We start from the raw sequence: 13,401 nt of genomic DNA on the forward strand, positions 1-13,401 counted from the left end.
ACATTTACACAACCGGTTGCAGTATTTTACCCTACTGATCATGTTTCAGATTGCACGGTCTAACCTTACAAACAGGAAGTGGAGCACAAACCACTGTGGTGTGCTGTAAGATAACATGCTGTTGAGCACGTGAGTAACATTCTTGTAAATAAGCTCACAAAAGTTCTTCAACAGTTTTTGTATCAGTATTCTTTTCATTATGCGTAAATCTGAATCATGGGATTGTGAAATGGAGTCCATTGTTGTTATAACTCTGTAACTAAGCATGTGTGGACAAACTTAACTTTACAATTTAATGTGAATTATGTTAAATTTTACATTTTGGAGGATGCAACTTTGAGCAATTCTGAATAGTTTCACATATGCTTGGCATCCATATAGGGTTTATTTCTACACTTTGCCAACTCCTTCAAAGTAAAAAAAAAAGCTTCCAGAATCAATTGCTCAGATCTCATGTGGTTACTTCACATGAGCAAGACCAATGAAAATGTCAAAAATTCACCGAAATTGTTTTTTATGCAACAAGGGCCAAAAAAAACAAAAAACAACTGAGAATAGTTTTGCTTTTAGAGTACTAAAGATTGGCTTAAAATATATTTGTGAAAATATTTGTTTTATCGTTGCAGCTGCTGATTTTATGTTGTCATAAAAAATGTGCGATTGAGTGGTTTTCTGTGGTCTTTGACTACGATACAAAAAAGCTTTGTATTGTATTTTGGCACCTAAGGAAGCTGATGCAGATATGTACTTTAAAAAACATAGACATTTTTGCTGTGGAAGCATAAAAATTAAATCTTCTGAAAGGCATAAAACAAACAACTCATCATTTATGCTAGTGCTGTTAATTCAATTTCATTAAAAAGGACCACAGATGTCCAGAGGCTTTTACTCAGAAGTAGATTTGGGTACACTCATTTACTAAATATTTAGTCATAGTTTCTGAAGAAAGAGTGACTCATATCTGTTCTGGGTGCTGACAATGCTCAGAGAAAAATAAAAGAAGATGACAGAAAAAAATCACCAAGTTAGACATTGTAATTTATTTCTGGACCTGTGAGATCTACAATGATTTACAGTTCTAAATTGGAAATTGAATTTCTACAAAAATCCTCTGTCTTTGTTCCATTATAATGTCATTTTATAGTCATAATGGTCATTTTCTTGTTGAGTTTGTAAAATTGAAGATATGCTTTTTCAACTTGACAGTTTTGGTCCTTGTTGCAAAAAAAGATAAAAAAAATTGGACACCACTGTCTTAAGGACGCTGAGGTGATTAGAGGGGTCTTCTGCTCATCTGCATTATTAGCTCTTATGTATCTCATACTTGTCTGGGTGTTACTCCATACATTACTTTTTGATTTGGCTGTCTTTGGACTTCATAAGACAAGGTGACCGACACCAGCAGATGACATGGTTATCGAAATCATCACTGACTGAGAAAACGTCCAAGTGACCTTTGCACTCTTCCTCCTGACTCTGGGACCTTGATTTTCAACCAAATGCAAAATGTACTTTCACCTGAAGAGGACTTTGGACCAGTCCAGTTCTTTTTCTCAAGTAAGACCCTTCTGATGTCTATGGTTCTGGAGTGACAAAACACACGGAAGGTGACAGTTGTACCCAGGGGTGAAAGTAGTTTTAAATTCTTGGGGGGTACTATGACAATATATATATATATATATATATATATATATATACAGGTCCTTCTAAAAAATGTAGCATATTGTGATAAAGTTCATTATTTTTCATAATGTAATGATAAAAATTTAACTCATATATTTTAGATTCATTGCACACCAACTGAAATATTTCAGGTCTTTTATTGTTTTAATACTGATAATTTTGGAATACAGCTCATGAAAACCCAAAATCCCTGTCTCAAAAAATTTGCATATTTCATCCGACCAATAAAAGTAATTGTTTATTCCAAAAAAGTCAACCTCAAATAAATGTTCATTATGCCCCAATACTGCTCGGAACCTTTGCAGCCTTCAATGCGGCGTGGCAGGAGGAAATCAGCCTGTGCACTGCTGAGGTTATGAGCCCAGGAGCTCGATACCTAAGCTCATCCAGAGTTTGGGTCTGCGTCCTCAACTCTTTTCACAATATCCCACAGATTCCTATGGGTTCAGTCAGAGAGTTGCAGCCAATGAGCACAGTAATACCATGGCAGAATACCAGTGGTTTATCACTGTGAGCAGATCCAGTATGCTGAAAAATGACATCTTCATCCCCATAAAGCTTTCAGCAGATGGAAGCATGAAGTGCTCCAAAATCTCCTGAAGCTGCTGCATGACCCTGCCCTTGAAAAACACAGGGACCAACACCAGCAGCTGACGGCCCCAACCATCACTGACTGTGGCTACTTGACACTGGACTTCTGGCATTTGGCATTCCTTCTCCCCAGTCTCCTCCAGACTCTGCACTTGATTCTGAATGACAGCAAAATCTGCTCATCCGAAAAAAGTACTTGGACCACTGACAACAGTCCAGTGCTGCTTCCTGTAGCCCAGTCAGGCGCTTCTGCCGCTGTTTCTGGTTCAAAAGTGGCTGACCTGGGGAAGCGGCACCTGTAGCATTTCCTGCACACCCTGAAGCACGTGGCTCTGGAGTTCTACTCCAGACTCAGTCCACTGCTTCTCAGGTCCCCAAGGTCGGAATCGCCTTCTCCACAATCTCCTCAGGTCCGGTCACCTCTCCTCGGTGCAGCTTTTCGCCACACTTTTCCTTCCACTGAGTGCTGAACACCACTCGGGAACAGCCTATCGTTCAGAAATCTTTCTGTTCGACTCTCTGCTGAGGCGTCAATGATGGCCTCCTGGACAGCAGTCAGGTCAGCAGTCGACCCATGATGCGGTTGAGTAAGAACCAGCTGGAGTCTTAAAAAGAAGAAACCGAGGTCAATGGAGAAATCTCAGACAAGCACTGAAGGGAATGAAATCAAGCTGAATTGCATGAAAGTATCTGCCCAGCAGTTCCACATCGGTTGATGGGTAACAGGTCCAGAAGGAACCACAGGCATCTCCAGCAGACACATAGACCACTCATCAGTTCATTTAAATCCTGAATCGTATCAAAAACAATCTAATTATATTAATAAAGTCACCAAAAGCGCTATTGCTGCCATCTGATGAGACATAAGAGAGAACTACATCTTTAAAAACAGATACAAACATTTGTTTACCAGTTGATTTAATAGTTAAAATACAAGAAAAGTGAAAAGCCAACAGACTCATAACTAGTTTACAGGAAAGCATAGAAATGGACTCATTTATCTCCTTCCCGGCTATCAGCAATATGGGCTGCTGACGCTGTGCTGCTGTTGGTGTCGAGCTCTCAGTTACACAGAAAAAGTTGGAAGACATTACGTTCTGTCTATTGTTTACGTTTCTGCACCGTACAGAACAAATGTGTTCGAGTGGGCCGTTTACAACCCATCAAATATGGAGCGGCAGCGTCATTTCTTTGGGATCATCCTTTATTCTATTTTTATGCTAATGTGTAAAATTATTAAACTAAAATTCTTTCTTTGTAGCTCTTCTCCAAGCAGGCTGTGATGACTATACACAAGGAGAGACCCCGGTAGAAGGGATCGACTTATCAAAAATTTCTGAGGACATCTGCTCGGGCAAGAAAAGGGCAAGAAAAAAGGACTTACGTGTTCGATTCGCCGATCATCACAAAGATGGAAATTCTTGTTCATCTTGTTGTCCGTTATTTTGACGGACAACAAGACGGACATCAGCTACTGATATCAAAAGTGATCCCAACATCTGTTGCACTCCCCCCTAATTTTTTGAATGGCAGAGAACTTAGCATGTTATTTCCCCTGGGTTTTGGTATTGGATATTTGATTACATCAGGAATGAGGAACAGTTTTTACAAACTACTTTCTGGTAGCAATTTGGAAAAAAGTAGCTCTCAGGACGAGTGCACTTTCTCTCGGTAGGATATTGTCGCTGCTTTTCATTTTGATGCTTCCCCGGCTGGGGAAGTATTCTGTGAAAAGGCGACAGCTGAGTCTGAATACTGAACTTCTCCTTTGATGAAAATGGCAGTAGAAGACAGGACCCCTGAAGAGACCACTGTCCAGATAATGATTTTTCCCCGGCTGGGGCAGCTTGCTTGCAGACATCAGACCATAGTGAGAGTTTTCAGTCAGCTCTGTCTAGTGAAAAAGCAGTTTGGAGCGGAAAGGAAAAAGACAAAACTAGAAGAGAAGAGGCTGTGGGTGCTTGAGCACCTGCCCTTTTTGCTCCTTGCCCCCAAGTGCCCTTTTGGTCAATTTTTATTTTTTTTGTATTATTTTCTAAGCCCTCTTGTGACACATAACATGTACTAAAATTATTGTTATTTTATTTTTTTTTGTACAACACAATAAGCCCTCGTCACCTTGTTACCTTGACCTTTGCCCGGACGCATGACGCAGTTGCCTCTCGAGCAGTGCGATAAGCGGCTAACTGGACCACGTAGCGAACGTTCCAGATTACAGAACAGTTTGTGTAAAAAAAACGTTTGATATAAGTGGATAGACTGCACTTGTCAGATACGGAAAAGTTGAAGTACGTTTCTGCTTCACTCGATCGCGGTTAAGCAGAGATGTAATGAATACACAGACACTGACAGGCCTCGTCTGCTCCTGAAACTACTGGCGGGAGAGACAGCCAGGTGAGAGAACTGTTCTACTATCGATCAGTATTCTATCATACAGACATTAGGCGTTGTTGTGTGAATAGCTATATGCACTAACGACTTTGCTAGCAAGCAGATAACTAAAAAGCTTCTCCCTGTACCGTTAATGATATCAGCATCTTAGTAATTTAAAGCACACGCCCCAAAACCGATCATCTCCATAATGGATATATTCCATCTAATTCCTTTAAGTAAATTATCTTTAAGGAGAATAACACTTAAATAAAAGACCAACAAGGATCATAGAATAAAAAATCACCTGAATACCATAATTATGTATAATATACATTAGTACATAAGTAGTATAAAGTGTCATTAATGAAGGGAAAAACTCAACCCAACTAGGTTAGGGTCTGGTCGCAGAGTATAAAGTTAAATTATTTCCCAATATCAATGGGGGAAAAAACTAACCTCAGTTAAGTAAAAAAATGTAATCAAACTTGGAATGTAATAATTATTAAAAAAAAAACAATCGTTTTGTTTAAAAACTTTTAATAAATAACTAATTTTGTCTTGTGAACATAAAAATTATTGCCAAACATAAACATTTATTGCACACATCAGAAATCTTATTGTGATTTAGGCCCTGCCACGACTCATGTGAATCACAAGCAAACTTGAGTCACAAACAAAACCTAGAATTAAGAAAAGATTCTGACATGCACAATAAGTTTGTTTTGCAAAAAAAAAAAATCACTTCATGAGACAAATGTGTGATTTAAATGTTTAAAAAAGTTTTTTAAGCAAAACTCAGTAGGCTTTTCTCATGGTAACAAATTAAATATTAGCTTTTTTTTTTTTGCAGTTCCACGTTAAAGTTTGATGCAGCTCTGCTTTCCTGAATGGACCATCTTCATCTCCACTGCAAGTGCAGCAAACAGGCAGCTCTTTTTTATAGATTACAGTCCTCTAAAAGGTTGCATTGTGCCCTTGTTTATATTTTTAATAGTGTAATTATGTAAAGACAAAATATGTCTGGTGGTCCAGCTCTGATTTACATATCTTGCTAAATTGCGGGTTTGAATATTGCAGTTCTTTCCTATAACAAAATAGACCTGCAGAAAGAAATTACTAATAAAATATCTTACATATGGATAGTTGTATGCTCTGTGTAGAGATTCTCCTTAGCTTTGATTGTATATCTCACAATTTTGTAATTTATCATTGTTTATTAAACTTTGAAAGCTGAGAGGCTTTGTTAATATTCCGTCCTAAAATATGGTTGGATGTGCCCTTTTTTTTTTTTTTTGAGCACCTGCCCCTTTAGTGGTCTCTGCACGGCCCTGGTTACTCAGACAAAGCAAGAATAAAAAGAAACATAGTCATTCATTGCAGGAGATACAACCGGGAGAGACGGAGAAAAGTAAAAAGCCAACAGTTGATACCGAAAAAGAGAAAAACAGGCAGAGTGAAAGAAAAACCCCGGTGAGGAGCTAGTAAGATGGCTTTTTTAAAACGTCTCTATTTAAGCTGGACTCCAGCATGGTATGGACAACTTCTGAGAAGCCAAAAATATACAGACTTTCCGCAAATCTTACGTGACCGAGAAGCTATAAAACAACAACAAAATAATAACATTTTTTGCACCTTTTTTCCCCTACACATCCTTTTCCTTCAAGTCAACTACTCTTTAATATGCTGGGATATGGCATAAAATGATGTGAGCAGCCAGCTTCTGTTAAAAATGACAGATTGTGAGTTACCTGCCTTGCAAAAGGTGTAAACGACTTCTGGAAACCCGTCAAGTCAGTGTAACCAGGATATTTTTCCCCCTTTCTGTTAGATTCACTTTTATTTATTTTATTCATTTAAAGATTTATTTTAAGAAAAATCCTCCTTTTCTTGATTTCTTTTAAGCACAAAAATAAACCAAACAAGAACAAACACACCATTAAGTGTGTCTGTTCTTGTGTGGTTTTTGTGTCACATGGCCTGCTGTACATCAGTGTCTTAATAGACAACTGCTGCTTTTATTTATTTTTAAGGGTTTTGTTGGCTCTAGAGGCCTTTATTTGAAAGTAGTTTGACAGGAAAGAGGGTTATGAGAGAGGGGGAAGACATGCGGCAAATGTCACCAGGCCAGGAATCGAACCTGTGACCACTGGCATGAGGACTAAGGCCTCAATACATGGGTTGTGCTTTGCCCCTGCACTACCACAGCACCCCCAGCTGCTGCTTTTATGGTGGCTGCTCACCGGGCTAGGTGGGAGATGCTGTCCGTCGCTGCCACAGATGTGTGATTATAGATCAAAACCTTCGACTGATCACATGGTTTGACAAGTGGGAACTAGCCAGTTCCCACTTGTCAAACCATGTGATCAGTCCCCAGATCCAGTTCCAGATCCTCTTTCAGATCCAGATCCTGGATTCTGATTCTGTCTGTTGCGAACTGGCGAGTTAAACCATCGACTCAAGAGAAACGTCACATCCTGTTAATTCCTTCCAGTCCAGTATTCAAGCCCACTGCTTGAATACCTCTGGACTGAATTGGACTGAATTGGATCACTCTCACTTCCATCAAGAAGCTGAACTATTAAATGACATTTCCCCTGAAATTGTGGATGCCATCTGTCAGAGCTGCTTACTCAGGACACAGCACCAAACTAAATTAGTGGTTGAGTCTTTATCTGTCTCTGTTAACTCCATCCTTGACAGTTTCATCAAAGAAGAATCTCATGGCTTGCCTCTGATTCCCTCTCTATCTCAGACTGATCTCCAAGAGGAGCAACAAGCTGACCCTGCCATTCATGAGGACATTCATCAGCTAGAGACTGGCAAGAAGATCCCTCCATCAGTTCATGATGACCTGTCTGACCTCTCCTTGCTTCTGAGAGAGTGGAACAGATCAGAGTTGGTGGATGGAATCTTGTACCAGAGAAGACAAGATGGAGATAGACTCAGTTAGTCCTACAGCCCAATTTACGACACCTCCAGTCGAGTGCTTAAAGGGCTTGGACAGTGATATGGGGCATTTGGGCATTGAAAGGACAATTGATCTGGTTTGTCAACGCTTCTTTTGGCGTAAAACGACACCTGAAGTGGAAACCTTTATTAAAACCTGTGGTCGTTGTGTAAGGCGCAAAGCTCAAATGGAAAAAGCAGCTCCATTGATAAATATTCAAATAAACTGGCCACTTGAACTGTTATCTATGGACTTCTTAACCATTGAACATGATAGTAGTAACACTAAGGACATTCTTATTCTTACTCATCACTTTACCAAATTTGCAATTGCCATTCCTACCCCCAACCAGAAAGCAAAGACTGTACCAAAGTGCCTCTGGAATGAATTCATGGTTTATTATGGGATTCCAGAGCACATACACTCAGACCAGGGTACAGATTTTGAGTCCAAGGTTATTAAAGAGCTCTGTGACGTTGTTAGCATAAAGAAGAGTCAAACTACCCCGTACCACCCACGAGGAAATCCAGTCGAGCGCTTCAACCGCACTCTGCTCAGTATCCTTGGGACCCTGGAGGGTAAACAAAAGTCAAAATGGCGGGAGTATGTCAAGCCTTTAGTGCATGCATACAACTGTACAAGAAATGAGGTGACAGAGTTCACACCCTATGAACTCATGTCTGTCCATGTCTTCCTGTTGATTTGGCTTTGGGTTTACCTGTCAGAGAACGACTATCCATCTCTCATTCAGAATATGTCAAGAATCTGCGGTCAGACCTGCAAGAAAGCTACAAACTTGCTTCTGAGAATGCTCTCAAAGCAGCTGCAAAGAACAAAACCCGTTTTGACCAGAAAATCACACCTTGCAGTTTGGAAGGTGTAATAAGCGACGAGTGCTGGTTTGCAACATCCGTCTGAGGGGTAAGCATAAGCTGGCAGATAAATGGAAACAAGGTGTGTACAAAGTTGTTGACCAGGCTGGAAATGTACCAGTTTACACTGTACAACCTGAAAGCAAAGAGGGGCCCACTCGTACTTCACATCGAGACCGCTCCCTTGTGGATTCCTGCCAGTTTGCTCTGCAGAAAAACCCTCCATTTCTACACCTGCCTTACAGCGAAAGACTTGCAGCCAGGATGGTTGTTATTTAGAGGTTCCTGATATTGAGGAGGGAGAGAATGTTGAGCCATCTATGCCAGAGATCCCCTTCCCTCTTCCAATCAGATTCAGTGTTAATAAAGTGAGTCAATCCAAGTCATCACCTTTATTACTTTGCAGCCTACTTCACCTTTGGCTCAGAGTGATGCGGAAGCTCGTGATTATCCTTTACAGAGCACAGATCTGGAGACTGCTATGTCATCTGAAAATCATTTATCCTTGAAACAAAACAATACTGGTCCTTAACACTAAATGTAGCAGGTATCTTCAGTTTTACATCGCTCTGAATATGATATGTTGTTTTCAATTTTTCAACTAAAGCACATAAGATGTCTTTACTCAATCCATTTTTAGATGTATGGTGTAAAATCTATTAGTGAACGTCATTAGCTCCAGTTCACACTCCAGACCAGATGGTGGCGGTATTGCACACTTTCAGGTTTTTTTTTTTTTTTTTTTTTAAAGCGCCATAAAAGAAGAAGAAGCCATAAAGCTGGAGAAGATAAGAGATGCTGTTGAAATTCGCCATTTTTCCTCGCATAATATTGCCTTAAAAATAAAGAGAACCTTGATAATAGTTAATAGTTTTGGTAAATTCAAGCTGTTGACGTCTTAGTCCGAGTCAGACGACAACACAACAGGACAAGAACCGGATGGAAATGAAATGTGGGTCACAAAATGAGCCCAAACGGACAAAGGCTGGTAATGTGTTGCTAGCTGGTGGTAAGTTTGCTTCAAAATGATAATTATCTATGTTTAATTATAAACAGTGCAGTACATATACGTCATTAGCAATTCTAATAAACCAAAGGTGTAATTGTAGCATATAACACTACTAATATATAAAATGTAATGCCAATATACTTAAAATAATTCTAAATATATTTTAAATGCAATTCAATCACAAAAATAGTACGCTCAAAATATACTAATCAAGCACGTTTATATTAAATAAAAAGAAAGATACTTAAAGAATACTAAGTATAATTTTAGTTGTTCCAAAAAATACGTGAAAGTATACTTAGTACACTTTTAATTCTGCTTTTATACTATTTAAATACTATTAAAATACACTAAGCATAAAATTAGTTGTTCTAAAATAGCACAAAGTTAACTAATCCTAAGTGAACTTAAAGTATACTCAAGTATACTAAAATTGAACATACTTAGCACATGTATTTTTCACCAGGGTAGACTGAATTGGATCACTCTCACTTCCATCAAGGAGCTGAACTATTAAATGTTGATTTGGATAAAGGGGAAAAAAAACATTTCATGTTTCATGAACTATTTGAAGAACGTGTCTGTATATATTGTAAATATAATTTCACAAATTTTGCACTATGTGGTTGTCTGTGTTTTAACAAATTAGCACTCTCTCTAGCAGTCAAATTTTTCTGATCTGTTTTCATTATTAACTTACTCATAATTAGTCACTTTCATATCCATATCCAGTAATACATGTTACATCAGCACTAGCCCTAACATGGCATGTTTTTACTACAAATCCTTTTCTATTTGTTGGCTTCAGGTAATATTTTATGTCTGAGAAACCACATTTTGAGTTTTAATTTGCTGTATGCGATAATTTCAAAGAGGATCCGGAATAAATTAACTAATTTATTAACTTTTTGATGTAAAGCAGCTGAATTCAATTTTTTGCAATGAGCAAGTATAGTTTTGATCTACCTTTTCTGTACCATCGTGCAACAATATGAAGTTAAGCTATTATGATGCGAACATATTTGTTTAAATTCATGCTACAACCTGACAGAAATAGGATGAATTGCAGTTTTCCAATATGCAGTTTTATAGTTTGAACAAATCTTATTTTGCCCCAGTTTATTTTTAGATTATATATTTGCCTTTCCAGTACAGAAATGATATCACATAGACTTTCAGCACAATTGCCAGAATTAATTTCACTCGTTTATTTAAATACGGTTTAGAACAGTGGTTTCCAAACCTGGTCCTCAAGTTCCCCTGTCCTCCTTGCTTCCAAACACCTGACTTAAATGAATGGATGATTTGGTGGCTGCAGAAGACGTCGTGCAATTCTTTGAATCAGGTGTGCTGGGACAGTAATGTATCTAAAACATGCAGAGCAGGGACACCCAAGGACCAGGTTTGCGAACCACTGGTTGAGAAAATCAATGCACTATTTGCATTTTTATACTGATACTACTTCTACTGTATTCTAGAATATGAAACTAGGCATTTTCACATACCACACAATGTGGTATGTGAAAATTATTTTAATTTCCTCTTGACTAGCCTGTATGTATGAGCTGTGCTTGTAGTAAGAAGTATGAACTTTGTAAAGAAAGCAATCTTTAGTTTCTAAAAACGTTGAGCTACTGCTTTTTTTTTTTTTTTTTTACCACAATAGAATCTAATGGCTGCAAGGAACATCTGCAGTACGAGTGCTGCGATTCAGATAAGGTGTATGAGCGAAAAACCACTCAGAAGTGTCTAGAGGTTTCCGTTATTCCAGTTGCTTTGTTCGTTTCAAACCAAAACACTCTGTCTCAGGCTCTTGTTATATCCTGTAAGATAAGAAATCAGGACTGAACGTGTGACAGGATTGTTTTGTCATCATATTTTTAATAATTGCTGAAAAATCCATGAATATTTTTGTCTCTTTTGACAGTGTCATTGATGAAGTAGACAGTCATACAAATGTGAGCATTGCTAAACATACAGGTTCATGAAAAGAGGCGAGTTAAAACAAAATTCAAACTGTTCTAAAATAAACGAGTAATTTTATACTATTTTTACAGTATTTACAATCATTTCATTAAAAGCTTGACATGTACAATATATTACTGCAGGACGCCTACACAGCGTTTCAGTTACATTTGCTGATTGAATGTGGAAGGCAGGGTGTTCTGTGAGATTTTATCAGACTCTGGTTTGTATCTCAGGGTGTCTCGATAACCACATACGAAAACACCTGTTAATGGTGAACAAATGATGGGAAAACAAGCAGACGTCAAAAATACTCTTTGAATTTTTTTGCACGTGTTCACGTTACTGTACAAATAAAAGCTTTGCTCAGATCACTTCAGTGCGCTTTATTAAAGTCCACCATTTCAATCAGTTTGTGGCTGTTTTCCTCCATCTTTGTGAACTTCTCTGTACAGATCTCTTTTTTTGATTTTGTTAAGATCATTGATGTCTCAATTTCTTTCCCCTCAGCAGGGGCGGTAGAATCAGACTTTCTGGGAATCCTTGACAATGAACGAGACGACGTAACAAATGATAAGTGGTCCTCTGCCAGGGCATTTTCTAGAACCAACCAAATTGACTGCTTGAGCTTCTTCTGGAACTCGTCACACATGAAAACATAGAGGATGGGGTTCAAGCAGCTGTTCATGAAGGCAAGACTTACAGTTAGAGGACCTGCAACACGAACAATGCTAAGTAAATCTGGATAGTAGTTTATTTTTAATTCTATAAAACTCAAAACATGAAAAGGCAACCAGCAGATAAAGAATGCAAAAATGATGGAGAAAATGATCCGGTGACATCTTCGTTTCCTCATTCTCTGCATACGCCTGGCACGAATCCATATGGCTACATATGAGAAAAATATAGCCAGGATCGGGATGAGAAAACCCATAACAAAGCGGAATATATACAGTGTGCGTTGTTTGTTTTTTGTCATAGTTGAAGGGTACCTGCAGTATGTCTGATTCTTGTCGACTTCCACAGTACGAAAGTATGCATAAGGTGTGCTACAGATGGCTGCAGCCAACCAGATTGCAGCACTTATGACTTGAGCTTTGCGGACGGTGCGCTTGTTTTGTGCCCACACCACCACCCAGATGGACACGCAACGATCCAGACTGATGGCTGTCAGAAAAAAGACGCTGGCAAACATGTTGACCAAACTCACAAAGTTGTTGAGTTTGCACATGAACTGTCCAAAAGGCCAGTGGTGCTGCTGAGAGAGAGACACTGCTGTAAACACCAGGAACGCTGTAAAGAGGAAGTCAGCCAGAGCCAAGTTGAGAAACCACACAGTGTTGACAGTTTTCTTCATCTTGAATCCGGTCACATAGATGACCAGACCATTACCAACCGTCCCCACCACTATAATAAGGCAGTAGACGACCAGTGAGAATGTCTGTATTTGCTTCACTGCCATTTCCAATCCAGTTGAATTACTTGCAGACAAATTTCCATTACCTAACAAATAAAAATATAAATATTGTCATAAACATTCACTGAAAATTTTTTTAAGATAAATAGACTTGCATCTTCAGTTTTATAAGAATCTTACAGTTGCCAAAATTGCCAGATGCATATCTTTTATGCAGATCTCACATGAAGTACAGTATATGATTCTAATATCAATTAAAATGATCAATTTTGCATGTTCAAAGCAACTCACCATTTGCCATTTTGCTTTTAGCTGTAAGAGTCTCCGCTCACTTTGACTATCTCTATCTAGCCTTACCTATATTTGTTCTCTATGTGATTACTCCTCCTTCTCACCTCATAAACATGCCAATGGGAGTGGATAAACTCACAGTTGCACTTTCGGGTGCAAAGCAACATTTAGCTGCAGATATCGACAGCTCAGATGGGAGAATTAAACGGCACATTAAGAAGTGCCACTTTTGCCACAAGCAAAGACATGGAGG

The 13,401-nt window shown here is 38.7% G+C and overlaps 1 protein-coding gene across 1 annotated transcript; it reads right to left on the bottom strand.

Moving 5' to 3' along the window:
- Positions 1 to 11,261: 11,261 nt before the first annotated feature.
- On the bottom strand, positions 11,262 to 13,178 carry LOC103478512 (C3a anaphylatoxin chemotactic receptor-like). Its single transcript, XM_008432401.3, has 2 exons — positions 13,149 to 13,178; positions 11,262 to 12,943 (listed from the first exon to the last, which is right to left on the bottom strand). The coding sequence occupies exons 1-2, from the start codon at positions 13,156 to 13,158 to the stop codon at positions 11,817 to 11,819; spliced, it is 1,137 nt and encodes a 378-aa protein (XP_008430623.2). The 5' UTR covers positions 13,159 to 13,178; the 3' UTR covers positions 11,262 to 11,816.
- Positions 13,179 to 13,401: the final 223 nt, after the last annotated feature.

This window comes from Poecilia reticulata, chromosome 16 (genome assembly GCF_904066995.2).
Source record: "Poecilia reticulata chromosome 16, P_reticulata-male-v2, whole genome shotgun sequence".
NCBI classification, from domain to species: Eukaryota; Metazoa; Chordata; class Actinopteri; order Cyprinodontiformes; family Poeciliidae; genus Poecilia; species Poecilia reticulata.